Source organism: Thunnus albacares, chromosome 24 (assembly GCF_914725855.1).
Source record: "Thunnus albacares chromosome 24, fThuAlb1.1, whole genome shotgun sequence".
Classification (NCBI taxonomy): Eukaryota; Metazoa; Chordata; class Actinopteri; order Scombriformes; family Scombridae; genus Thunnus; species Thunnus albacares.
Window position 1 is genome coordinate 19,793,139 of NC_058129.1, and position 27,962 is coordinate 19,821,100.

At 38.3% G+C, this 27,962-nt stretch overlaps 2 protein-coding genes across 3 annotated transcripts; one reads left to right on the forward strand and one right to left on the reverse strand.

The window, feature by feature from the left end:
• Positions 1-1,477: 1,477 nt before the first annotated feature.
• On the reverse strand, positions 1,478-17,429 carry adgrg7.1 (adhesion G protein-coupled receptor G7, tandem duplicate 1). Its single transcript, XM_044345219.1, has 15 exons — positions 15,457-17,429; positions 13,746-13,850; positions 13,504-13,616; positions 12,817-12,957; positions 12,436-12,524; positions 11,416-11,564; positions 9,391-9,504; positions 9,048-9,235; positions 6,761-6,913; positions 6,374-6,486; positions 5,541-5,890; positions 4,083-4,164; positions 2,560-2,718; positions 2,009-2,165; positions 1,478-1,902 (listed from the first exon to the last, which is right to left on the reverse strand). Exons 1-15 carry the CDS (start codon positions 17,168-17,170, stop codon positions 1,711-1,713), a joined length of 3,819 nt encoding a protein of 1,272 aa, XP_044201154.1. The 5' UTR covers positions 17,171-17,429; the 3' UTR covers positions 1,478-1,710.
• Positions 17,430-20,776: 3,347 nt separating this feature from the next.
• On the forward strand, positions 20,777-27,721 carry ftcd (formimidoyltransferase cyclodeaminase). Of its 2 annotated transcripts, XM_044344367.1 has the most exons (14): positions 20,777-20,881; positions 21,910-22,093; positions 22,696-22,824; positions 23,379-23,467; positions 24,016-24,195; positions 24,869-25,006; positions 25,097-25,228; positions 25,315-25,376; positions 25,669-25,795; positions 25,885-26,046; positions 26,247-26,290; positions 26,499-26,637; positions 26,970-27,065; positions 27,549-27,721. In XM_044344367.1, the coding sequence occupies exons 1-14, from the start codon at positions 20,828-20,830 to the stop codon at positions 27,630-27,632; spliced, it is 1,620 nt and encodes a 539-aa protein (XP_044200302.1). In that variant the 5' UTR covers positions 20,777-20,827; the 3' UTR covers positions 27,633-27,721. The 2 variants fall into 2 exon arrangements, with proteins under 2 accessions (XP_044200302.1, XP_044200303.1); XM_044344368.1 differs by lacking the exons at positions 20,777-20,881; positions 21,910-22,093 and adding an exon at positions 22,205-22,560.
• Positions 27,722-27,962: the final 241 nt, after the last annotated feature.

The following is a 27,962-nucleotide window of genomic DNA, read 5'->3' on the forward strand; positions in this document are numbered from 1 at the left end:
AGTTAAAGATTAGTTTGGACCACCAATAACCAGTTTAAACTACTGATCAAGACAAAATGTTTCACATAAAGTAAAGGAAAACATTTTTAAAAAACAAGAGTTATTAATGAAATATATAAACCTCCAAGATGTGTAGAATATACTGCTTAAATGTCCAGTTAATGTTCCTGCAGGCAGCAGCAAGGTTAGAGCTCCTCCTGCTGGCTGCTGCTCGCCACCACAACAAACTGACCCTGACAGGAAACAGGAAGTTTAATGTTTCTGGAGTAAGTTTGTTTTTAGACTGTATTTTTTGCTTTTAGCAAATTAGCACCATTAAAAAGTCTGACACATTATCTGTTAGCTGTTCTTGTTTGCAGCGTAACATGATGTACAGACAACTATCACTGGATTACTGTGATACTGAAGAAACGTGATGATTCTCAGGTAAGTTCTGCTGCCTCTTTTTTTCTCTGGAGTGGATTTATGGAGGTTTACTGGTGATGGAGATCAGAGATAATGAGAACATCAGGAAGTGTAACTCACACTGAATGATGTCAATGTGTGTTTCATGTCTGTTTGTTCAGGTTCACCTGAGTTATGACTCAAAGGAGACGCAACAATGTGCATCAAACTAACCCCATTCAACACCTTGGTTTCATGATAAATTATATAAAATCCAACTGAGGACATTTGTTGATGAAAATCTAACATTTTCTATTTGTCAAGTGATTCTAATTGACAATATACAACATTTAAGCAGCAAAACATTAAAAACATCAGAAAATATCTCATAATTAATTAAGTTCTCATTGGGGGAATTGAAGCCAAAGAATCAGTTTGACAGTTTCCTCCTTCTGTCACTTGGGGGCATCAAAGCTCATAAATAAAAAGATGCAGTTTTTAATTGAAGTGACTCAGCTGTGCAACCAAACACTGATCCACCAGGCTCCTGTAACAAGCATCTATCAAATATTAATCAATATCACATTACATCCGGATCCAAACCATCACCGTAACTGTTTCATAATATACAACAATATTAAAAAAAAAACATCACATATTAACTTTAATTTTCAAATATGCTTGTACAGATAATACAACAATAAAAGAAATAAAAGTGCAGTATTTGAGCAGAACAGAAATATATCTGCAAAAGTACACAGACATAAAAAACAATAACAAAATACAAAAATAACTACAGAACTTATTTTTAAAAAACCTCAAATAAAATATTTTTAATAGTTTCTTTGCTTTGTAAAATATTAGATCCTGAATTTTGTTTCATGTTGTTTATGAAAGGTGATATATAAATAAAGTTTTTTTTTATAATTTTTATTATTTGTCTTTATCTATTAGTCAACATTCTTGTTATTATTATTATTATTATTAGTGGTAGTAGTATTAATTAATTCAATTCAATTCAGTTTTATGCATATGGAACAAAATCATAACAGAAGTTATCTCAGGACACTTTTCACATAGAGCAGGTCTAGATTCATCTCTTAAATTTACAGAGACCCAACATTCTCCAATGAGCAACATTACGCATTGAATTACATTCTTACATATTGCACCTTTAAAACAAGAAAGAAACCAAAGAAATGTTGGAAATTCAGAATATTTGACCTTCAATTTCTGCTTAAATCAATGAACTCTTTTTGAATTTTTTTGTTTTTGTTGATATAAAAATATAATTAGATTTCCACTCTTGTTGAGGCGTGAGGGTTCCTACAGTGTTTTGGTCTCATCCTTTATGTCTCTGTAGGACTCGGAGCTGGTGCTCTTCCCATAGTTCTTCCACAGACTGTACGTTGTGTAGTTGAGCGGGATGTTGACAGATGAGACGTACTGAAGAGATCGCGACACGGTGGCTCTGAAGGTCGGCGTTCTGGCTGTGAACAGGATGAAAATCAAAAGCCCCTGAAAAAAAAAACAAGAGCATGAGCTTCAGTTTTTCATCTTGTTGTAAATATTTATTCATTTAGGATACAGAAAAGTGACTGGCAGGTAGACCAAACTAACGCACCTGTGTGCTCGTACAGATGCAGAATAAAATGCTGAAGACTGTATTTGCTTCTCCTGTAGTGACGAGCACCAGGTACCCCAGAGACCAGGACAGACCCAGTAACACTGCCAAGGAAATACTGCTGAGGAACTTCTTCCTCAAAGATGAAGGATTGGTGCTGCACAACAGAACAAGGACAGAACGACAATTAACCTGTTGATTGTGTTTTCTTGGTTAATCGATTAGTCATTTGACCTTTTAAATGTCAGAAAATGGTACAAAATGTTGATCAGTGTTTCCAAGATGTCGTCCTCAAATATCTTGTTTTGTCCTCAACCCAAAGATATGCAGTTTACTGTCATAGAGACTAAAGAAACCAGGAAATATTCACATTTAAAACGCTGGAATCAGAAGATTTGGACATTTTTTAACTGATTATCAGAACAACTGGCATTTTATTTTCTGTCAGTTAAATAATCAAGTTGGGAGGATGAAACTTGTGGACGCACATGAATGATGAGATTACAGTTTGTCAAGTTGACGACAGAGACCAGATCATTTTTAGATGTTACCTGGTCAGCATGGGGTCTGTCTTGCATATGGTCAGAGAGAAGAGAACCAGCAGGACAATGTTGTAGATCAGCATCAGACCGACTGGTAGCAGGAAACCCCAAAACATCGGTTTCCCAAAGTCAAACTGGTTGTCTTTGTTCAGAGCTGCAAGCCAGCAACTTCAAAACGAAAAGAAGCAAGTCAAACATAAGAACTGTGCTGATGATGGGAAACTAAATTTGTCAAACCTAAAGCTTTGTTTGTCTGAGATTTAATCAAACATACAGAAATTATTTTAAATTCTAGTGGAGATCTGAAAGTTTCTGAAAGAGACTAAATCTGTCAGGCTGAATTTGGGGGAAATGCGTCCAAGAAGAAGCAGCAGAGATCAAAGATATTTCTATCTGATGGAACAATGCGCCATAAAAAGTCTCAAATATGAATTTTACATGATACACTACATATACATACATGTTTTAGTTATGATTTTATTTTTCTGCAGCACTTTATCACTTAACAGTCACCCTCACTCCATTTTTTCCCTTCCCCTCATAGGTCATCCCCACTACTGAATTATAAATATAAGACCTACAATTATTGTAAAATAAATGATAATAACCCCAAACTTCATACAAAGTTTGTATATAATGTACTGTATGTATATAGACCTCTCTGCTATATCCTATAAAAGAGCTACATTCAACTGTCACACCCATCCTCCCCTTTCTTCCCTCCTTCTCCCTGTCAGATTGAGAGCAGGATTTCAGAGCAGTCATCTAGTGGAAATATCTTCATAAATCCCATGACTTTGTCCAAATCTTACATTAAAAATCACATTTTAGTAGGAATTTCCCTTGCCAATCCATTGATACAGGTTTGAAAGTGGTCAGACTTATAGTTTAGATGTCAGACGCCTCAGTTTGGCACAAAGTCCATGCCCAGAGATTGCCTCCCCATTGGTTTACATTGTAAGGTGGGATGTGGCACTCCAACTTTCGGGGCTTATAAAATCTAAACCGTTCAAGTTATAACAAAGTTTTTAATACCTTTTGTTCAGCACAATGTGATAAGTCATGTATGCAAGTTTGAGGCCGATACAATTAACACCCTCGGAGGAGATAGCATTTGTTTGGGGTCCAAAATTGGGGAAAAGTTGTACTTTCATGTGTGTATTGCAGACTTCCTGTTGGATTTAGGTCAGGAGTGTCAGTGAATGATTTGTAGGTCTTGATGAGACGAATAATTGAGTTTTGCTTCAATCTCTCTACAGCATTCCTACGGGCCGTGGCGGCCACTTTAGATACATAGGTGGCAATATTGAGCACATTTTGGCACTTTGGGGGATAATTTTTACATTTTATCAAATTTTTCACCAGACCTGATGTGCATGCCAAATTTGGTGAGTTTTTGAGCATGTTTAGGGGGTCAAATTTAGGGTTGAAGTGGCGGAATAATAAAGAAGAAAGAAACAAACAAACACACAAAATACAATAGGGTCTTCGCCCCTTTGGGGCTCAGGCCCTAATTATAGCAGTGGACCTACAATTCCTCCCGTCTGTATCCCAGAGGATTCCTGACGCTGTAGGTGGCTCCTAGTGTGATCGCCATGATGACCGCTGGGACTCCTGAGAGGAAACAGGAAGTCAAAACAGCAATTAATATGGTTTCAAATTAGGCATTTTATTTAAAAAATCTTAACAAACCCTGCATTCAATCAGCTATTATCTCACTGTGCAGTTATATAAACATGGTAGGGCATCAACTAATGATTCATTTCATCATCAATTAAACTGCTGATTATTGGTGCATTTAATCAATTAATTGTTTCATCTATAAAATGTTAGAAAATATTAAAAAATACCCATTGCAATTTCTTAAAGCCCAGACAGACGCCTTCAAATGTTTTGTTCTGTCTGACTGACAGTCCAACAGCCAAAAATATTCAGTTTACTGTCACATAAGACAAAGAAAAGCAGCAAATCTCCACAATTCAGAGGCTGGAACTAGAGAATTTTTGGAACTTTGGAAGTGAAACGATTAACCGATTAACAAAATATTGTATTTAATTATGAATATTATATTAATAATATTATTTGTCTATTGACCAACTTTGTTTCAGCTCTTACATAAGGATATAAACAGTGAATATTTGCTAACTGAATTCTCAATCTCATCCTTTCTTTAAGTATCTGTGAATACTAGAGACTGTCACTGATTTAAAGTCATCTGGAATCTTTGATTGAGATTTAAGTCAGAATTCTGTGAACACAAAACCTGACTTCTGCTGTTAAGACATTTGTTTTGATCAAGTTAAGTCAGGATTCTTACATAAAGTAAAGATTTTGAAATTGAAGTCAACTATGAGAACAAAAGTCAGAATTCTGTTAATAACGACAACATTTTATAAAATGAAGTCAGAATTATTTAAGTCAGGATTTGGAGGGACAAAAGCCTGACTTCTGTTCCTAAAGACAACAGCTGTTAACGTCGGGTTCATTTAAGTCACAATTATAAGATTCATGTCTGAATTCTTTCGGTATTTTACATTCTGACTAAAACCCCCAAAAATCAGACCTCTCCAGAGTTTTAAAGTAATAATCTTGAAGATTTTCAATAAAATAAATGTCTGTGAAGTCACTATCTATCGCCCAAAGAGCTAACACGGTGGTGACTGAGGCTGTGGCCCAATGATGAAAGCCCTTTCATTTGCAGTATTGCAAACTAGGTCGGTGGCAACATTCCCGGGAAAAATCACAAGTGGCGCACAGTTAGTGATGTGTTTTCCATCGGCCAGCAGTGGTTGGTCTGCCAGAGAGGGTAGGCAGAGCTAACGCAACAGACTCGCTCTTCAACTGCCAACGACTGATGTCATACAGGTGACCGCTTATCGCTGTAGGTACCGCCAAAGAGAATAAAACGGATCTTCCAGATTGTTACTGTAAGGGTTAGAACAAACAACCAAAGCCATCTCCCGCCATTCCCTCCTGAATGAATCTCGTACCCCATCCAGCAGCGACACTGACTGATGTCCAGTGTGGCGGCAGAGTGCGGCGCATCGTCCTGATCAGCAGCACCAGCTGCGTGCCATAAACGGTGTTCCACATGAAGGTCGCCACCAGGAAGAACTGGAGGAGAGCCGCCACTGCTGTGCACGAGCCACGATCCGGTTCCACATGTTCGTCGGAGGTGAGGACCTTATTGGTTTCATTGCTGATTTCCTGCTTTGTGTCATTCTGTTTGTTGGAGTTTTGGACTCCGGAGAGGAAGGTGATGATGAAGGCCAGCAGGCTGATGCAGATGCAGAGCAGAGCGATCTTTGAGTTCTTGTTTTTCTGAGCACTTCTATAAAAGCTAGAGAGACAGAAAAGATAGTTTTAAAGACACAACAGATTTCTTGTAAGAAACTGAATAATGGTATCTAGTAAGAATAAATACAACAAAAAATGTCATAATGTAAAAAAGATACAATGAGAAATGTTTCTCGTTATAACAAGCTAATTAAAAAGTGTTGGCAGTAAAATCCTGCCATAATTTTATACATTTTTATTGTAAGTTTCTCTTTGAAATATAGATTACTTGACTTTCGAGGTACTTGTATTTTCTCTTACTGGGTATATTTTGACCGTTATGCACTAAAAGACGGGCAGATTCCTTGTATGTGAAAACTTTGCAATGTACTGATTGTAAATGCTAAAGGAAATGCTAAACTAAGGCTAACTTCAACAACAGAAAGTTTAGCAATGAATACAATTGATCTATTTTAATCTGTGACAAACTAAACAACCAACAATACAATGAAACATTTCTATCATCCGTAATGTAACATGATCTTACTTCTCTTTAATGTGGTGAATGATCGTTACAACCAAACCGAAAATAGAAAATGAGAGTCCAACGATGGAAATCACCTGCAGAGGTTTTGCATACTCGTACTGCTCTTTGAAAGACTGAAACAGAAACAACATTTTTATTTAACTTTTAATGTAATATGTGATGCAAAATACACATATTCCTTTTAACAAGAAGCTCCACGTCTAGTTTGTCTTCTTTTCAAGGAAACTGTGTGTAAATTTAATAGTTCAACATCAGCCATAGTCGACAAGAAGTTTCCCAACAAAGTTCTTGATTCCACTAAGTTTAAGTTTGTTATATTTGAGCTTATTTTAATGAAATCTTATTTAGCCTGATATGAAACTGTCATTTCAGATATTTGATATTCACCCAGAGAGCAGCAAAGTTGGTGGTGTGGTTGCAGAAACATCGCAGAACGCCGTCTGAAGCGTTGCCTTTGGAGCAGCCAGCAGTGCTCCAGTCCCCCAGACTGTAGTTCCAAAACACGCAGGCAAAGTTGTACAGCGAGGTGCCGTTCTTCAGCTGAAACATTAGCAGATATTATATCTATTTACAACACTTATTTTTTAGAGTAGTGAAACATAAAGGAACAATCCAAATAAAAATACCACTTTAAAATAAAATGATGACACAATTTATGATCTTTTTGTGTTATTTTGCGAAAGTAATATTTAAAAAGTAAATGTACTCACTGAAAAATGTTTAAAATCTACATGGAATCACATCCAGTAAGATTAAAACAGCAGCAGTAGTAACAGTTTTCTTCTTCATAAATGTTAAATGTGTTTGGAAGATAATGTGAACAGATTAACATTGAACACATGTATGTTCTAAATCAGTGCAAAGAAATTGGAGGATTTTGGAGATATGTGGATATACTTTGGACTTTACCTGTTAAACAACAATAACTTAAAATGTTAACAAATTGTTTAATGTGATGTTCTTAATTCAATGACAGCTACAGCGCTCTGCTGTTTGTTGTTTTCATTTGACCAACAGTGGTTCCTCATTGAACTCCTCATAAAGATTTATTATTATTACTTCGTTTATTGACTATTAATATTTGCTGTACGCAAGATTTGAAATAAATGCAAGATTTTGGATATAACAGGGATTTTACATTTTGAGCCTGAAAATGTTGCTCCTCTTCTTCTGGACTTTCTCATAGTGAAAAAGAAAAATACAAGCACCAAAACAGTTCAGTGGTTCTGATCTGATTCTACTTTCAGTAACAGTAGAAAATGATCCCACAGCTGCTACTGTCATCACCAAGCATCGTCATATCAATGAGATTTATTGGTCACATAAAAACAAACAGTTCCGCTGAAACCAGTTGGGACAAGTAATAATATAAAATCATAAATCCTGATATAATTAAAGAGAGAAGTCATAAAACTCAAAAGCTCTAAATGCTGCTTGATTATGAGTTTTTAAAAAGAAAGAGCTCAAAAGAGGCCAAATCAACCAAACTCTTTTGGGGACATTACATAGACTTACATTCATTTCCTGGAGACTTAACCTAACCTGAACCTTAACCACTGACCCAAAAATCAGCTTTTTCCCAATTGGGGACACAGCTTTTGTCCAAAAGTAGTCTATGACAGACCACACACACACACACACACACACACACACACACACACACACACACACACACACATACACTAACAGATGACAGTGAGCCTTTGCCTCATAAATTCAAGTGCCATAAAGTTTAAATTGCCACAATAAAAGGGAGCACCAATGTCCAAAAATAAACTTATACAACGCTGGCAAGTTAAGCCTGCATGCATCGTTCTGTCCACTCAAGTTATTCAAGCATAAGAATATTACACAAAATCAATAAATAACTGGTGGTATGAAAGTCCATTCACACCGTTAAAACACCTTACTCCTAGTTTTATGTGTAGCAAAGTCCTTGATTAGAGTAAAGTCCAGCACAATGTCAACGTAACAATGTCACTGTCCAACATTGTTAAATCAAACATGATTCTGTTTTTAATCTAACTTGTTTTGATCGTTAGCCTCAGCAAGCTAACCTCAGCTAGCAGCCTTCAGACTTCCCGCTCTGGCATCACACGCCGACATGACGCCTACAAACAGAGATACTGAACACGAGGACAGATGCCTGATTTCACTCTAAATCCAGACACCACAAATGGACAAAAAAACGAACAAATGTACAAATTTTATTTTATTCTCTTCCCTTGAGCCTCGTGGGCCCTTTCACATCGTCACGCTCGGGTCTTGAGCCCTGGTTAACCTGTGCATTTAAACAGCGTTGATGCTGATTTCTCCTCGGTGGACTAAATTCGTGGATGGGCAGACCTGTTTGTACACATTCAGTCACAATCTGGATTTTCAGAAAACTGCACCACATTTATGCACATTGGTTTAAGGTTGTCTACCTCTCTGGTCTTCTTCTGTGCTGCTATAATGCTAAATTTCCCTCCTGGGATCAAATTTGATTTTATATTATCTTAAAGAAATCTGTGGTAACAGGTAAGGATGGCGATTATTCCCTCACTGGTTTAGTATGTAAGTAAAGAGCGTTTCAAATCATTTGTGTACATTCAGTCAAAAAGTCAATAAACATCATTAAATATCATTATATTTCATTCTGAATTGTTAAAAAATGTTAAAGAGATGGTCTTACTGTTGGTCTGAAGTGCATCTCAACGTGTTGTGGCACCACGCTGCGCTCCTGACCCGTAACGCTGGCAGACAGGACCCTGATGGAGGCCCGTGGCCCCCTGAAGAGCCTCGACCGGAAGAAATTGCCGTTCTGGTAGAGGACAAAGCCGAGCGAGACGTTTGTCGGCCTCTGGCGACTATTGGCAGCTTCTGCAAGAGACACAAGAGACAGAAAACAACAACTTTATTTGAAGCAGAGAAAAAACATGGTGGTACAAAGTGCTGTTCTGACCATGTTTGGAATATTTTGTGTTGTGTTGAGTTCCTTTAACACTAGTTTGTGAAGACCGAGAGCAGAAACTCACCTGGTGGAAATCGTATTAATATCAGGGCGTCGGCTGCGAACTTGTCCCCCACCTCAACTGTTGACGTGTTGGTGTTCAGCTTGATTCGGTTGGCCACAAAACTGCCAGACTCTCCTAAACACACCAAGATACAGAGATGCTGTTGTTGTTAATGCGATGTTGATGTAAATAAAACATTAATACCAAAAAACTTAGTTTTTTACTTGTGTATATGTGTACGTTCTGGCAGCTATCTTACAGTTAGGTGTGATTTTATTTTGACTTAATGACCAAATGTTTGTTGTTTTTCTCTCTTTCAGACGCCTGCATGAATCAAGCTAACCTCTGTCTGTGAGTAGTCTGATAGTGGACAGAATAACAGATGAAACTCATAAAAATCAAGTCTGATGATAGTAGTGTAATACTGCATAGTAGTAGATAGTAGTGTAATACTACATCCATGTCATATTGGAGTTACTGTAACTACCAGTTTCCGACTTATAATTACTACTGGGAAACCCAGAATCTTCTGATAGCTCCCATATATCTGAGTTGACTTGAACGTGATGTTTCACATTTAATGCCAAATTCACACAAAGGCACAAACAATAATTTGTTGTAGACGATGTTTCCCAAAGTATATAAAGTTTCCCTGAACTCAACACGATTTTTGAATGGAGTCTGCTGCTTATTGTAAGATACGTAATTTAAACCGTTCCTGACTCCTTATTCTGTGTGCGAACTCTGTCAATCACACATAATACTGTGCTTTTTATTTAAATGTAAGAAAATAGAAGAAAATAGGTCTCGATGTGTCTAGATGATGACCAACTCACAGAGGTCTAAAAGTCAAAACTTAATGCAGTCGGATCCCTCAACTGTTAACTGTACTGAAACAGTGAACCATTCAGGAGGAATAAAGATGGACTATTAAAGTCATAAAACTATAAAAAAGCTCCCTCAAAGACGAGGTTTATCAAGATGACCATGTAAAATAACACCGCTGCACTTTGATTGTCACCTTTGCATCAATTAAACTGAATCACTGTTAGTCACGCGGACCTAATGACAACAAGACTGTTTAACTTTCTGTTCACTGATTGGATGTAGTTTTATATTTAGTTATTAAAGACTATCTTTAATGATAAGACTTTACTCAGCACCTCTGTGGTTGATTCTGTTAAAAAGACATCAAACAAAACAAGGAGCACAGTCGTCCCACAGCTTTACGTAAAACTCACATTCAAAGAAATAGTCTCAAATATTTTGAGTCCAACTGAAAGTGAAAATTTAAAGTGGTCTCCTGAACACTGCTGCAGCTGTTGGACCAAAGCAGATCCACTGACGTCACACTTGTGTTGGATTTAGCTTGTGTTCAATGTGAGAAGATGGTTTGTGTCTGAAAGTTTCTTAATTGTGAAATTAAAAACAAGATACACAGAAGTTTTCATCAACTAACTCAAAAGAGACTCAAAGTGTTTGAGATGATTTCTGTTACTGTCGGAGCTCATGTTTGCTGAACCTATACAATAAATTGTTTCCATGTGAGTAGAGGTGCAACGATTAATGGATTAGTTAGTTGATGGAAAGTTAATTAGCAACTATTTTGATAATCGATTAATCGTTTCAGCAAAAATGCCAATTTGATGGTTCCAGCTTCTAAAATGTGAAGATTTGCTGTTTTTTGTTGCCACATGTGACAGTAAACTGAATATCTGAATATTTTAGACGAGACAAGTCTAAACAATACAAACAAATGTGTTATTTCACTGTTCTTCATCTTGTATTCTTTTAATGAACTAAATGATTAAACGCAGCCATACTAAGTGTTAATAACAAGCAGTGGGCAGTTGGGAGAACGTTGACGCCAAAGTGAAAGGTTAATAATAAAGTAAATAAGACAAAGTTATTTCGTCTAAACCTGTTGTTGGTCAGATCTGAGGTCAGTCTGTCTGAAACTGGTAATTGGAGAAATATTGACCCTCAGTTGAAGAAACGCAGCATTTAACAGCGAGGTTCTTACTCCTGGTTGATGCTGTCACTGACCTTTGAGCGATGTGAACTGGACTCCCTGAGTGTTGGCTGCAGGTATCTGAGCCGACTGGACCACCAGGTTGGGCTGAACCACATTAGATTGATTCGAGTTGAGGCTGGCGCTGAGGTTCAGTGAGAGCTGGTCCAGAGTCTGCGTCAGGCTGGAAACGACAAACACAGAAATATCACAGAAACCCAAACTCAGCGTATACCTGCGACATCGAGGCACTGCTGCAGGTGCTCATTAACCAACAAACAGATACGTTGTTTTTAAAATTGAGGCTTAAAATCAGGAAATTAAGAAAACTTTAATTTTGCTCAGGAAAAAGTCTTGTAGAGCAGCTTTTGTTCTCACAGCTTTTAAATACTGATGTGCTGAGAAATTTGCCACATTTCTTCTTTTCTGTTTCAGGCTTCTTTAGGCCCTCAACCTGAAGCCAAACCTGCTTCCTGTGAGTATCCAGACTTTTATTAATTACAGATGAGTTTCCGGTTTCTGACTTGTAAATAATGTTCATATTAACGTCCAAGTCATAATTACACTGGGAAGTTTTCTGAAGGCTCCACTATATCTCACTTTTTGCATAATGATGCAGAAGTATCTGAAAACAAACAAACATGGACTCCTTCGCTCAAAGTGATTAAAAACAAATTTAATACATGTGGTGTTATATTAACACTGTCCTTCTAACCGTCACTTGTATGAAAACATGTTAATTCTCAAACTAAGGCTAAGGAAATGAAATGCATTTCGCTTTCGTCAGCTATGCCGTATTAAAGGATTTTGCAGGTATTTGGTCATAAGGTCATAAGAAGTTCTGTAGGATTGATCCTCTGAGGAACATGAATGTTTGAACCAAATTTTGTGTCCATCCATCAATGATTGTTGAGAGATATTTCAATCCAACTGACAGACATTACCATCCATTGAGCTACTAGCTGCTAGCATGGCTAATAAAGATCAAGGCACATTTAAACAAAAGTTGTAGACTGTGGCAGATTTATGTTTATGTAATTATATTATTTTTGTACCGCAGAGTAGTGTTGTTTTCCTTGGTGTCATCAGGCACGCTGGCGTTCAGCAGCTGGCTGACCGTAGCTACTGCTGCCACCCTGACGCTCTGTAATACAACATAACACGGGATACACGGCTCAGACATTACATCAAGAAAAAGTAAAATACTGAAGCTTTTAGAGTGTGCTCTTCATTCTGAGATGCAAGACCATTTAATATTTAGGACCTCTGACACCTTTTATCCTTCAAAAAGTGATGCCATCTGCTAAAATATTTTCTTGTTCTGTCTAGAATTGTGTCTGTTTTTGTCAAATGTTGTAGATTTCTCAGATCGGTGCGAAATCCTTAAGTTAAAAGTTGACTGAACTAGAAGTTCTGTTGAAAGTGATGTTTGGTACCTCTGTGGCGTTGGGAGACAGAAGCAGTGTGTTGGCAATATCAGCTGCCGCTGTGACATTTTCAGCCGTCAGCTGTTCAGGTTTGGACGTCAGGATTTGAGTGCTAGCTGCCAGCGTCTCCAAATCAGCCGGGTTGGTGAGCTGAAAATATGAGAGGTATTTGCTTGTATTTATTAGGTCAGCCTTATTTCAAAGTTGCATGTCACATGTTGGGGATCAGAGATCAAATAAAATATGTGATTATCTAAAAATCAAATGATGTTTTTTGCAGAAAATGGTAAAATCTTAATTTATCGCACAATTTCAGTGTTTATACTGTCTTCTAGTACTGGATCTTTAAAACATTTACAAGTTAATTCAAAATACTTTATTTGTCCCTCAAGGGGCACAATATGAGGCAAGCAAGTTTGCAAACACAATTGCCCATAAATGATTCATTCACACACATATATACAATCTGAAAATACAAACATGGTAACGTAAGAAAAGAGTTGAGATGTTAAAGAGTTAATGGCAGAGGCCAATCTGTAGCTTCCCAAAAACATCCAACATCACATCATGTGTGATTGTCAAGATATCAAGGTAGCTGTTTCTAATTTATTTAACATTCATCTGTGGTGACAACCAAAATATGATCCCTGAGAGTTATCAATCAGTAGTTTTCAGGGTTTTTAAGTCAGTTCTCACATTTTGTTGTACGTCGCTGAGTGTCACGTCACACTGGAACTCTTGTAGACTGTTGAAACTTATTGATCCATTCGGGTAGGAGGAGCATCTGGCTGAAGCTCGTGGTTTGTCAGCTGGATGGAAGTGAAGGGAGTTAAGATGGTGGGCACAGAGTGGGCCTCATTTTTCCATTAACATTAGACTGACGAGAAATGGGCTGTTACCTTGATGGATGTGTCTGTAGATGGATGTTAGAAACTTACCATTGCTTGTGTCTTTGTCGCATGTTTCTTCAGAATATGCAAACCAGCCGATGGGTGTTTGCGGGAAGTTGAATCCACCCACACTTTGTCCTTTGCAGAAATTTGCTAAGAGGACAAATTTAATAAAAGATGAGCTGCGTTTTTGAAGATTTTGGTTTGTTGCTCAGTTTGCTTTGGAAATAATAAGTGGGAAAGCAAGAAATCTAAAGGTGTGTTCAGACAGAAAACATGGGGTGACTGAATTAAGTCAATGGAAAATTTAGTGTGGGTGCAATTCACTTGGGCAAAATCTCATCTACCAGAGTTTAAAAAGTTAGCATTATTTCATTAATGTACAGAGACGAAGGGAGAAAGAAAAGACTGGAAGAAAATAACTGGAGTTCCTGCTGAGTTCTGGGATCAGTCAGACACACACATCATTGTTTGCTAGCTAGCTTGGCTAACATCTGTACAGTTGTTACATTGGCTGTTTGGGGCAAATGAACATAGACTACAAAACCAATCAGCAGTAAAATTCACCTTATTACTGCTAGGTCTAAACACACCTGATAACATAATGCTAACATATTATAAAGGACTGGTCACACCAGAAAGTAGTACATCAAAATAAATCTGCAAGTCTTTGCAAAATATTTGTTTCTAGAAGTTTGCTGATGTAGTGACGACTCACAGTGCTAGTTAGATAACTACTGTTGGCTTGAAGCTGAACGCTAACGCACTAGCCAGTCACAGTAGCTCTGTGTGCTGTCCTGCTTGCTAATAGTCTGTTAGAAACCTGTTTGCTTAGCTTGCTACAGAATTTCAATGTTTCAAAAGCTGGTGTGACCAGGCTTTAAGAGTTGGGAAGCTCTGGTCCAATTAATCACTCCCTCCAGGATTATTGCAGACAAAAATGTTTGATTTTGCAGCGTTTTTTCTCAAAAATTGCAATACAATCTGCAATGTTTATGTGGTTTTTTTGCAGTAAAATTGGGGGAATTGGGAAAAATTGCAAGCTGAGGAAAATGTGATTTTTAAAAAAAATTATTACCAATGAAGTTATATGTAATCACTTCCTTGGATAAACAGCATACTGCATATCACAGAAACAACTATATTTCAGTGAAAATGTCTTTATATTTATTTCAGAACATGAGAACCATGGGTTCAAAGTTATATAAAAAAGAAAATACTGTACTTGAGTTCCATTTATCACATATTCATCGCTCTGCAATGACTTAAGTTACCACGACACAAAATGCAACAATTAGTCCAAATCACAAGCTGCCTAGTGATTTGGCCATTTCATGCCAAAAAGTTGCAGTATTTTAGCAAAATTGCAAGATCTCGCAAATACTATGGAGATTTCTTGAATTTGCGTTAATTACTGTGATTACAATTTCCTGGAGGAAGTGATTAATGTGTATTTTGCAGTCAATTCATTGACAATGCAGTAAAACAAGACTAATTATCCTAAAGCCAAACTAGCAGCCACTGGAGGCTGTAATGATCAGTATACCCCAAGTAACAACTTGTTAATTTAGTGTTAATTTTACCAGAAAATTTAGCACAATGTCCAACATGGAGAAAGTTAATCCACTGGAGTTGGGCAGATACTAGTGCTAGAGGATTTTCTAGCTCAGCACAGGGACAAATCAGAAACTACTTTTATTTATTTATTCTTTTAAATTAAAAACGTCTTTGTTAGCTGCTGCTGCTAAACCCAACTTACGTTCTGAGCATGTCTCTCCTGCCCATTCATCAGGACAGATGCAGATGAAACCATTCTGTGATACCCCTCCGTTATTACAAACCAGAGGAGTGGTAGTTGGGGGAGTAGTAGTAGTAGGTGCAGTAGTAGTGGTAGGAGGAGGAGATGTAGTGGTAGTAGTAGCTACAGGGAGAAGTGTAGCGTTGGTAGCAGGTGCATCAGTAGTGGTATTAGGAGGAAGTGTAGTGGTGATAGCAGGTGCAGCAGTAGTGGTATTAGGAGGAAGTGTAGTGGTGATCGCAGGTGCAGCAGTAGTGGTATTAGGAGGAAGTGTAGTAATGTTAGCAGGTGCAGCAGTAGTGGTATTAGGAGGAAGTGTAGCGGTGAACACAGGTGCAGCAGTAGTGGTATTAGGAGGAAGTGTAGTGGTGATAGCAGGTGCAGCAGTAGTGGTATTAGGAGGAGATGTAGTGGTAGTAGTAGTTACAGGGAGAAGTGTAGTGTTGGTAGCAGGTGCAGCAGTAGTGGGAAAAGGAGGAAATGCAGTGGTAGCAGGTGCAGCAGTAGTGGGAAAAGGAGGAAATGCAGTGGTAGCAGGTGCAGCAGTAGTGGGAAAAGGAGGAAATGCAGTGGTAGCAGGTGCAGCAGTAGTGGGAAAAGGAGGAAATGCAGTGGTAGCAGGTGCAGCAGTAGTGGTATTAGGAGGAAGTGTAGTGGTGATCGCAGGTGCAGCAGTAGTGGTATTAGGAGGAAGTGTAGTGGTGATCGCAGGTGCAGCAGTAGTGGTATTAGGAGGAAGTGTAGTGGTAGTAGTAGTTACAGGGAGAAGTGTAGCGTTCGTAGCAGGTGCAGCAGTAGTGGGAAAAGGAGGAAATGCAGTGGTAGCAGGTGCAGCAGTAGTGGGAAAAGGAGGAAATGCAGTGGTAGCAGGTGCAGCAGTAGTGGGAAAAGGAGGAAATGCAGTGGTAGCAGGTGCAGCAGTAGTGGGAAAAGGAGGAAATGCAGTGGTAGCAGGTGCAGCAGTAGTGGGAAAAGGAGGAAATGCAGTGGTAGCAGGTGCAGCAGTAGTGGGAAAAGGAGGAAATGCAGTGGTAGCAGGTGCAGCAGTAGTGGGAAAAGGAGGAAATGCAGTGGTAGCAGGTGCAGCAGTAGTGGTATTAGGAGGAAGTGTAGTGGTGATCGCAGGTGCAGCAGTAGTGGTATTAGGAGGAAGTGTAGTGGTGATCGCAGGTGCAGCAGTAGTGGTATTAGGAGGAAGTGTAGTGGTAGTAGTAGTTACAGGGAGAAGTGTAGCGTTCGTAGCAGGTGCAGCAGTAGTGGGAAAAGGAGGAAATGCAGTGGTAGCAGGTGCAGCAGTAGTGGGAAAAGGAGGAAATGCAGTGGTAGCAGGTGCAGCAGTAGTGGGAAAAGGAGGAAATGCAGTGGTAGCAGGTGCAGCAGTAGTGGGAAAAGGAGGAAATGCAGTGGTAGCAGGTGCAGCAGTAGTGGGAAAAGGAGGAGGATCGGTAACAGGGATGGCAATAGTAGTAGTAGGGTTTGGGAGGTCAGTGTTGCCGCTGGTCATGTGGGTTGTTGGTGTTTGTGCTTCTGTTCTGGAGGAGGCCAAAAGAACAGCTGTGAGGAGACAGGTACAGTCATTATTACAATAAGTAGTTTGTAGGAAAGAGTTGTTGATGTGTCTTAATACTACTACTATTTCTGTAAAGGTACAATCAGAGTAAAATTGTAAAGTCATTCTAATGTTCTTAAAAGACAGCAGTCATCAATATCGAAATAGAATATATATATATACTTGGTGTTTGTTTTGACTTTTGTACTTGTGTAGTCACCAACATTTTTGGGAAACATCCTCTGGGGAGCACAGATACTGATAGATTTCACAACAATCAAATAATTGGACCAAAATGTTGAGCAGATGGAAATCAGAATGAAGTTTCCACAAAACAAGAGACCAGACAGAAAACAGCAATAGAAGAAGTACTCAGATCCCTCACTGCAGTAAAAGTACCAATACAGCAATGTATAAATACTCCATTACAAGTAAAAGTCCTGCATGAAAAATCCTACTACAGTAAAAGTACATGATACACAAATCTGTTTTCAGTTTTTGGACTTTTTCTCTAATCTTTGATTTTTGCTGAAATATTGGATCATTTGAACATTTATTGAAATGAAAGCATGTGAGAAGTTTAGAGGGAAAAATCACTATTTGGTGGAGCTGTTAACAACTCATAGACATGTGAAATGTGACCCCGACTACACACTGCTTTTTGTAAGACGTCAAAAGACAAAAAGGTTGGAAACCACTGGTTTCATCTTTAACAATGTGTTGTATTTTAAAAGCTTGTTATATTATCCATTGTGTCAAATCTTCATCTGAAAAGTAACTAAAGCTGTCAAATAAATGTAGTGGAGTAGAAAGTACAATATTTCCCTCTGAAATGTAGAAAGTAGCATCACATGGAAATACTCAAGTAAAGTACAAGTACCTCAAAAATGTACTTAAATACAGTACTTGAGTAAATGTACTTAGTTACTTTCCACCACTGGAGGACACCTCCTTTATCTTACTGTCAATAATACTGTCATTTAATACTATACAATTGAACTCAAAACATAAATGTCAAACCAATGTTTTCCTCTTTGAAGCCTGAAGTTTGAACTTCTCAGATTGGAAATAATCAGGAGGGAAGTACGGAGCCTCAATCAGTAACTTGCTGCACAACTCACTGATCTAATGCATCAAGATCATCTATCTATCTATCTATCTATCTATATAGATATATATATGTATGTATAGATAAAACATGTTATTGTTATAAATGTTTTAGGTCATATCACACAGCTCTATTCTGTTTTTTTATGTTTTACTGTGCTGCTAATAACCAAACAGCCTCACAAACACATACAGATTTGTCTGTTAATGTCTGAAATTAAAAAACAAACAAACTGTAGTTGTCTTACCCAAAGTTAAAATGAGCAGAAACCAGAAGTCCATGTTGATTAACGGCTGCAGATCAGAGACGTTTTCATGTGTTTCATGTCCAGTTTATGAAACGTTCGGATGTTGTTTTGCTCAACAGTTTGAGCCGAGCTGTGCTGCAGAGGAGGAAGTGTCTGTGTAATGATATTTAGATGAGATCATAAAGAACCAACAATGAAATCATAAAACTCAACATGGCAGCTCAAAGGTCATCAGGCACTGCCACACCTCTGGAAGTTCATTTAGTTTTTACTTTATCTGTAATCTAAAAATGTAACTTTATGTGAATCTTTCCTCCTTTGTTTAACTGGTAAACACATACTACCATCATGAGACTTCACTGGCCTGTATGAAAGGCACTACTGCATATCAATAAAGTGTCACTGATTGATTGATTGATTGATTGACTGGAGGGAATATTAGATGTTAAATACACAACCACAAATCAGTGAGTGAAGCTCGAACCTCGACTCGAGTTGTAAATCTGCAGCTTCTGTAAACTTTTATTATTGTTTCACTGATTTGAAAAATATCATCAATCATTTAAAGGGGAACTGTCTCGACAGTAAAACGAAGTTCAGCAAAGTTATTAAAGTCCTTGTTTTAGTGACTTACAGTACAATAATCAGCAGATGATCATCAGCCATCTTTATATACAGTCTGTGGGCTGAACAGAACGAAACACAGTAGTGAAGATGGTTGGCAGCAGCATGTTTCACACCGACACGTCTCTAAGGACTAGTTGTTCAAACAGCACAAAGCTACAAAGAGCTTTACATGCTGAACCAGGAGGGAAACATTTCAGGATGCAATGAGGTGAAGAAAACTAGACACGACTGAATAAAAGACCCAACAGAGATACAAAAAGTAAAACAGACAAAACGTGGAAATAAAACTGTGCAAGTATTTATAAAAAGGTCTTTTAAAAACAGATAAATTCAGCTTGAAGTCTGGTTTCACTAATCTGACCTCAAACAAACCCTTTAATGACATCAAACTTACGATTTGTCTCTCATGTCAAGTATAAAGTGTAACTTACAGATTAGTTTGACATGAGTTCACAGCATGTAGCAAAGTCATCCTCATGTTGACAGGACCTTCAACCAGCTGACAGACCCTGACCTTTGACCTCTGGCCTCCCAAAAAAAAAAAAAAAAGTTTTTCTCTGTCTGAGGATCACAAGATTATAACAAACAAACATAAAGTGACACAGAGACAGTTATGATCAGACTGTTTAAAGGTTTAATGTTTGCAAACCAACAACATGTTTGTCCTGTAAACTAAATCATCTCCATATGAACCAAAACACAAATGATCATCTTGTTATAACAGTTCCTCAGTTTTCTTTTGTTTACATTCTTTTTCGTCAACTTTAGATCCAAAAAGTTTTTAGAGGTGAATCAATCAGTCCATTAATCGATAAGTTGATCGACAGAAAATAAAAAAATCTTCATTTTTCAAGCAAAACTATCAAACATTTTCTGGTCGCAGCTTCTCTAATTCATAATTTATATACATTATAATGGACATTTTTCACATGTTTCTGACATTTGACAGACAAAACAATAAAGCTGTTTTGAAAAAAATCATTAGTTAGTTATTTTATAATAAAACAGTTAAATTTATTTTTGAAAATTTGAGCCAGATTTCTGCTAAATTTTGTTAATTTTCTAAAGAAAAAATTCTGGGGTTGCATATTTGACAGTAAACTGAATATATTTGGTTAGTCAGATAAATCAAGACATTTTCAGACATTTAAAGGAAAAAGATGATAATGAAAATAAACTTTTTAAATATTACAGCTGGATTTCTACTAAACTTATATAACTTGTGTAATATTTCTTTCTATTTTGGGTATTTACAGCCTTTCCTCTGGCGCCACCTTCAGGCCACAATGTTTCATGACAGACATGTTTCACAGTTTTCTGACATTTATAGACAAAAACAATAAATTGATCATGAAAATAATGTTTTGTTGCAGCTCTGCAAGATATTTTATAATCAAACAGTTATATTTTTGAAAATTACAGCTGAATTTTTGGTAAATTAGTTGTAATATTTCTGATTGACACTTTTAGCTGCCGTGTTCATATGTTGGTTGTAATGAACGCTGCAGCCTGTAGGCGGCGCTAAAAGCACTTCAGTCTGTATGTTCTTGTTGTGAAGCTTGTTTACAGCTGTGTGTGTGCAGCATATTAAAGAGCAGACAGTGTTTGCGCAGAGGAGTCCTGGTAATGATTGTCAGGTGACCTACATGCAGAGCTCAGCTGTTAATGATTGAACTCTCTTTAATGTTTTTTTTTTTTTGGGGGGGGGGGGGGGGGGGGGGGGGGGGGGGGGGGGTGTTTTTTGGGGGGGTGAAGTGAGACCTTCAGACTGACAGTTTGAGGTTGTGGATGAGCAGACGACATGGCTCAGCTGGTGGAGTGTGTCCCAAACTTCTCTGAGGGTCGAAACAAAGAGGTCGGTTATTTCCTTTCATATTTCAAACAATATATCTTCACTATCTGGATGTTTATAAATCAATAACTGCACTCTGTGTACATTCATTATCTCTACAATGACTTTCACCCCTCTGAGCATTATACAAACCTCTGACACATTCGAATAAGCAGACATGTTTTATAGAACTACAGCTGTGTTTTATTACATTATGTATTTATACAGCAGCATCAGGTTGTTCACGCTTCATCTAAAGAGGTTATAAAATGTCCTCATATAAAATAAAACTACGTCACAATTCAGCTTAAATACAAAAGTGACAGATAATCAAAATGCATTTTGTTAGCAACGCTAAAAAAATAATTCAAAAATGAATTTTTAAGCTCAAAATGTATTATTTGAACGTCTGCACTTCTACCTGCTGAAGAAGCCTGTGTGATACAGCTAAAAAGCTAGTAAGTGGACTTTGAGTGAAGTTCTTTTGTCCGACTGCTGCTTTGAAGTTTGAGTTTGATGAACCTGACGTCAATAACAGCCTGAATCTACAGAAAATGAAGATGTTTCCAACATATCATATAACCAGAAATCAACCAGCAGATATAAAATATCGAGAGTTTTGAACAAAACTGCAAACTTGATTGAAGTTGTTTTTATGCTCGCGGTTACATAATTTAAGGGGCCGATCCTCTGCTTATTTTTATTGCGACATGTTCATTTACATTTAACAGAGAGTCTGACCTCTGACCTTTGACCTCTCCTCTGTGATGAAACACACACATCAGTTTCCAGCGTTAACAATGAACAGATTGTAGTTAATATTCAGTGAAGTCTGTTTTATTTTAATTTGTGCCTGCAAGTAGATTTTTAATGTTTTATTGTTTCAGCCCGGGTACATGGAGAAAATGTTTCCACTGTGGGACAGAAGGAGACTTTGCTCCGCTGTTGTTCCTGCCAAAAAAAAAATGAATCAAATGAACGTTTAACAGGTAAAAACATCCACAGAATCCTGATTTCGTTTGTAAAAATGTGACTTTTCTCTGGTGTTTCAGGTGATCGATGCCATCGCGGCGGCCATCTCCGGCACGGCGGGCTGCAGCCTGCTGGACGTCGACCCCGGAGCCTCCACCAACAGGACCGTCTACACCTTCGTGGGCTCTCCGGACGCCGTGGTGGAGGGAGCGCTGAACGCCGCCCGCCAGGCCTTCAGCCTCATCGACATGAGCAAACACTCAGGTGAGCACCCGCTTAGGACGTTATCTGCCCATTAAACGGCTGATTTCAGTTGTAATCAGGATCCATAGATCTGAGGTAAGTGGTACAACTTTACCTCCTCATCGGTGCAGCAGGCTGTTACCAGCTATGGAAAGCCAAAAGGGTCACAATTCGGGAAAAAAATAAGTAGTATGACCCGGGGAAGTAGTTCAGATGACGTTAATATAAGATGACTTGTGGATGGCTAGAACATTAGATAGATGGCAAAAGGTTGCAAAAGCAGCAGAAAAAGACTGTTCAAGACTACTGTTCACTTCCTGTTACAACCGGACATTTTTACCACATTTTACTGCATTCATAACCAACAGTTGCCATTAACTTTTCCTAAACCTAACCAGACCTTAACCACAGCGCTGTCACACCATAAATCATGATCTTGTAATGCAGTAGTACGTATCCTGTTCAAGTGGGGTGACATTTACCTGCTGGTAGATGTGTTATGTCATATAATGGTAGTGATAACCACTGATAATGGCCATTTAATGGGCTGATAACAGTCGGTGCGGTGGGTGGATGAGCCCTTCAGGAGGCGTTGAGGCCTGACATGTGTGTCACCTGTGCAGGTGAGCATCCTCGCACTGGAGCCATGGATGTTTGTCCCTTCATCCCCGTCCAGAACGTCACCATGGAGGACTGCGTCACCTGCGCCAACCGGTTCGGACAGAAACTGGCAGACGTGCTGCACGTGCCCGGTGAGATGTTGTGTCTTTTTATTATTATTATTATTATTGTTGTTGTTGTTATTATTGTTATTATTATTATTATTTTACAATGTGTGCAGGTTTACAGCAGGATTTACAACAGATGAAGTCTTTACAAGCAAAGATAAATGGGTGAAAAGTAAAATAAAATGAATAATAATATTAAAAACACATGTTCCAGAAGTAAAACATAAAATAATGATAATACATGAACATGTACTTTCCTGCTCCAAGCGAAAGAGTTCCTCTATTAACTCTGCAAATGTCTAATCACTTATTTTAATATAAATTGTACTTTTTATATGGTACTATTTACTATTCTCTCCCTCCCTCTGTTGGCCAGTTTAATTTAACTGTTAATCAAACGTGAAAATGTGAAAATATATGGAATAAAATAAAAGTATACTTTGGAATAAAATAGATGTTTATTTTATCCAGGAAGCAGATATAAAAAAAAAATATACTAAATGTTCTGAATATATGTTTGATATTCTTTAAATTCAAATGAAAGACACTTAAATGTGAACCAAATGTTTCATCCACAGTTTATCTTTACGGAGAAGCAGCACGAAAAGAGATGAGGAGGAATCTTCCAGCTGTGAGAGCCGGAGAGTACGAAGCTTTACCCGACAAGGTGAAGCGACGTCACGCCTCAGTGTTTCCTGTGTTATTGATCTGAAATGAGAAACAAGAAGTGATACTGTAGTACAGAGAGCTGTCACACGGCATTGTGGGAAATGTAGGAAACCTTCATCACAAATATTTATTTAAACTAGAGCTGATTCATCGATTAGTCGATCAACAGGAAATTAATCAGCAACTATTTCCATCAATTCATTGTTGAAGTTATTTATCTGATGCTTTTCTTTGTCTTATATGATCGTAAATTGATCTTTTTTTTTCAGCTTCAGGAAATTAAAACAGTATTTTTCACAATTATCTTTTGTTTTATAGACGGAACGATTGGTTGATTAATTAATAATAAAAATAATTGTTAGTTTTGATTATTTTTCCTTTAAGAAATAAGACAAAGGCCAAATAAACGTCTATCAGAGCAGTAGATGTGACGATGAAACAGACTGATTATGAATATAGAAACGTGCGTATCTAAAACATGTAAAAACTTCAGTATTTCTGTTCCTGTCGGCACAAACAGCTGATGATCTGTTTTCTCTCCTCCAGTTGAAACGTGACGAATGGGCTCCGGACTTTGGCCCCGCCTCCTTCGTACCGTCCTGGGGCGCCACGGTAACGGGAGCTCGCAAGTTCCTCATCGCCTACAACGTGAACCTGATCGGCACCAAAGAGCAGGCGCACCGCATCGCGCTGGACGTCAGGGAGCAGGGCCGAGGGAAAGACCAGGTGCATGCTGGGAGTATCATCTACTGTTCAGCCGTTGTTGAGACATTATTTCACTTCTTTTAAAACATTGTTTTAGTTTTCTTACTAACTTAATATTTTACGTATTAACTTCTTATGTATTTATTACAGATTTACTGACTTTATTATTCACTCACTCACAAAGAACAAACTCATATTACCATTTAATATGCCAGAAAAAGATTTAGTATGTCCCCATACATAGTATGTCAAATAAAGTACGCCAAAATTACCAGGATGTCCTACTATATCCAGTCACATTTTGCAGTATGAAAGCAACAACCAAGAGAGCACAGACCAATGACATCACTTTGACAGTGCAATAACAGATGAAGTAGCATGACCCAGTTATATGTATACTGTAATTACAATAGAATGAAGTAGCTGAAATAAAAATAAAAAGTAGAAGTATGTGATTCAGAATGCAGCAAAAGAGTCAGAAGATGCACAGCAACACAAGATGACTCAGCAGGAGTCATCACACTTTCTTACAGCTTACTTTGATATCAAACATGCAAAAAAAACAGTAGAGCCTCCATAAATAAATCTTGTAACAAGTCGAATTTAAAAGTTCAGATGTTCATGATGCGTTCAAGAACTACAGAAAAACCAGCATCAGTCCAGTTAGTGATCCGTATTGTTGTGTGTCCACCAGCCCGGGCTGCTGAAGAAGGTGCAGGGAATGGGCTGGTACCTGGACGAGGCCAACATCGCCCAGGTGTCCACCAACATCCTGGACTACGAGCTGACCCCCCTCCACACTGTGTACGAGGAGATCTGCAGGGATGCTGAGGTCAGAGGTCAACACGCCGTCTCTTAACCCTCACTCTGGCATCTGTGACAGTGTTTGTAACTGATGGTAATTATTGATCATGTTGATCAGGACCTGAGCCTGCCAGTGGTCGGCTCTCAGATCGTTGGTCTGATCCCTCTGAAGGCTCTGCTGGACTCTGCAGACTTCTACATCAGCAAAGAGCGACTCTTCATCATCGAAGAGGAGCACAAAGTCCGACTGGTGAGAAAACGCTTCACTTCAGTTTTTTACGTCACTTTGCATCTCAGGATCTGAAGGTTTTTCTGTCTTTCTTTGTGTCTCATCAGGTGATCAGTAAACTCGGCCTCGACTCTCTGGGTCCCTTCAACCCGAAGGAGCGAATCATAGAGTGAGTTTTTACTAAATATAACATCAAAAGTTTAACTTACATGACATATTCAATAAAAACAAGAAACAAGATGACATCACACTTATCTGAATCTGACAATGACACTATACATGTGAGCACATATAGTATTAAACTGCTATAAGTACTGCTGAGGACAGAAGTCCGAGTACACAATAGCATAAAAATTTGGCACATTTTTGGCCAATTTTGTTTCTTCTTCTGGTGTTAATGAGCTCTGATAATCGGATGTAAAGGTGTGTTCAAGGTGAGCGTTGCTGTTGTACCTGTGCAGGTACATGGTGAGGTCACAGGAGGACGGAAGCCTGGTGTCTCTGTCTCTGCAGCAGTTTGTTCGGAGCGTCGGAGCTCGAACTGCGGCTCCGGGCGGAGGATCAGTTTCTGCTGCTGTGGCCGCTCTGGTACAAAACAAACATCTGGGTCTGTTTCTGATCATAATAAATAATAAATATGAAAATGTCTTTGATTATTCAGCGTATGTGTGCTGTAGGGGGCGGCACTGGGCGCCATGGTGGGCCAGATGACGTATGGGAAGAGGCAGTTTGAGAACCTGGATGGTGTGATGAGGAGGCTGATTCCTCCGTTCCATCAGGCCATGAATGAGCTGCTGCACATGGTGGATGCCGACTCCTCCGCTTTCAACAGCTACATGGTGAGTTAATGATCAGCAGTGCTGGAGAGAATTTAACATTATATTCAAATTTGTGCCTTGTTCGTATCATTCTAAATGGTTTGGCCCCCTTTTTTTAAAAAAAAAAGTATTTATTGGATTGTAAAATTTATTAAAAACAAAAAGAGAAAACAATCAACAAAAACATTTGTGTTGATGGTATTTGTCTCTTTTTGTTGCAGGCAGCACTGAAATTGCCAAAGAGTACTGCAGAAGAAATAAAAAGGTAATTATTTAAAATCTGCAAAACATTTATAATCATACTTACTACATACAATCTATAGAAGATATTAAAATACAGCAAATAAGCAGCAAATAATAAATAACTGCAGTTAGATGAAAACATTATTTAAAAATGACAATTTTTCAGGAAGTGGAAGGTGGAAATGTTGAATAAGATTTTGTTGCATACTTTGACTCTTGTGTCTGTAAAGACGAGAAGCTGAGATGCAGGAGGGTCTAAAGCGAGCGGTTGGCGTCCCGTTGGCTCTGGCCGAGAGGATCAGCGTCCTCTGGCCATCCCTCAAAGAAATGGTTGTCTACGGAAACATCGCCTGCAAGTCTGACGCTCAGGTGTGTCACAAGAAAATTATGTAATAATTACTAAAAAATTATGTCATAACTACAAGAATAGTTGAGAGAAAACTTATTATTATGAGAGATCTGTATCTTATAATTATGAGAAAACTACATCAACTATTTCATAATGTTAAATGTTGTTTAAAATTTTGAAAAAGAAAGAACTGTAAAGATGTCCTTGTAAATGTGTTGTTTAATCATTAAAACCAGGTTCACTTTAATGTTTCTCTGTTTTTCTCTGCTGTCAACAGCCAAATACAGCAGAAACACTATCTACAGAAATGTTCCTTTAGTAGAATTTCATGTTGTGTTTGTGTGATTTTTAGGTAGCAGCTAAAGCTTTGGAGACGGCTGTTTTTGGTGCGTACTACAATGTCATGATCAATCTCAAAGACATCACAGACGATGGCTTCAAACTGGCTGTAAGTGTGTCCACGAGCTTTTTGACTGATGCTTGTTTAAAGGTGCACTGTGTAGAATTTAGCAGCATCTAGAGGAACATACTTGGCAAAAATGTAATATAATATTCATAAGTATGTTTTAAGTAATTTTTAATCACCTGAACATAAGAATCGTATTTTTGTTAGAATGAGCCTTTATATCTACATAGGGAGCGGGGCCTCTTCCACGGGGGCCCCATGTTGCAGCACCATGTTTCTACAGTAGCCCAGAATGGACAAACCAAACACTGGCTCTAGAGAGGTCCTTTTGCATTTTTTGCAAGTTTTGCTGCCCCCATAAGTTCTCCTACATGCTTGGGAGGGGAGGGGGAAGGAAGGTGGTATTCAGTTGGCTTCAGTCTGCAACTTCACCACTAGATGCCACTAAATCCTACACACTGGACCTTTAAATCACATTAACTCCCTGTAACCTTTGTGTTCTTCTGTTCTTGTTTTGTGCTGCAGACTCAGAAGAGAGTGTCAGCGTTGCTGCAGGATGCGAAGAGCAGCGCTGCTGCCGTCCTTGATGCTGCTGAGAAGAGAAATTGAAAGCACAAACTGAACCTGACTTATTGAAGATGGGGAAATAACGCAAAGTTGCTGTTACGTTCAATTAAAATAAATTCTACAACACTCTACATAGGAATCTGAAGCTGTCTGATTGGATGGACTTATAGCAGACGCCTGTTTCACTGCTTGTGTGATGTGTTTATAATCATGAGAGATTAGAGTACTCTGTAAACTTTTAAGCAGATGTTTCAAAAAAAGAGTGAAATCCTCAAACTAACAAAAATTAAGAGTCTGTCACCAAATCGCTGAGTACAGGCTGAATAGTGCAGGCTATTAAAGGACTGTTTGAAATAGCAGAGGTTGTAGGTT

Coding starts and splice junctions, on each gene's coding strand:
- ftcd (XM_044344367.1), top strand. CDS start 20,828: ATGGCTCAGCTGGTGGAGTGTGTCCCAAACTTCTCTGAGGGTCGAAAC. Junction 20,882..21,909: donor CTGAGGGTCGAAACAAAGAG/GTCGGTTATTTC, acceptor CTGGTGTTTCAG/GTGATCGATGCCATCGCGGC. Junction 23,468..24,015: donor ACGAAGCTTTACCCGACAAG/GTGAAGCGACGT, acceptor TCTCTCCTCCAG/TTGAAACGTGACGAATGGGC.
- adgrg7.1 (XM_044345219.1), bottom strand. CDS start 17,170: ATGACTTTACAATTTTACTCTGATTGTACCTTTACAGAAATAGTAGTA. Junction 9,236..9,390: donor ATTAATACGATTTCCACCAG/GTGAGTTTCTGC, acceptor TGTCTCTTGCAG/AAGCTGCCAATAGTCGCCAG. Junction 2,719..4,082: donor GGATACAGACGGGAGGAATT/GTAGGTCCACTG, acceptor TTCGTTTTGAAG/TTGCTGGCTTGCAGCTCTGA.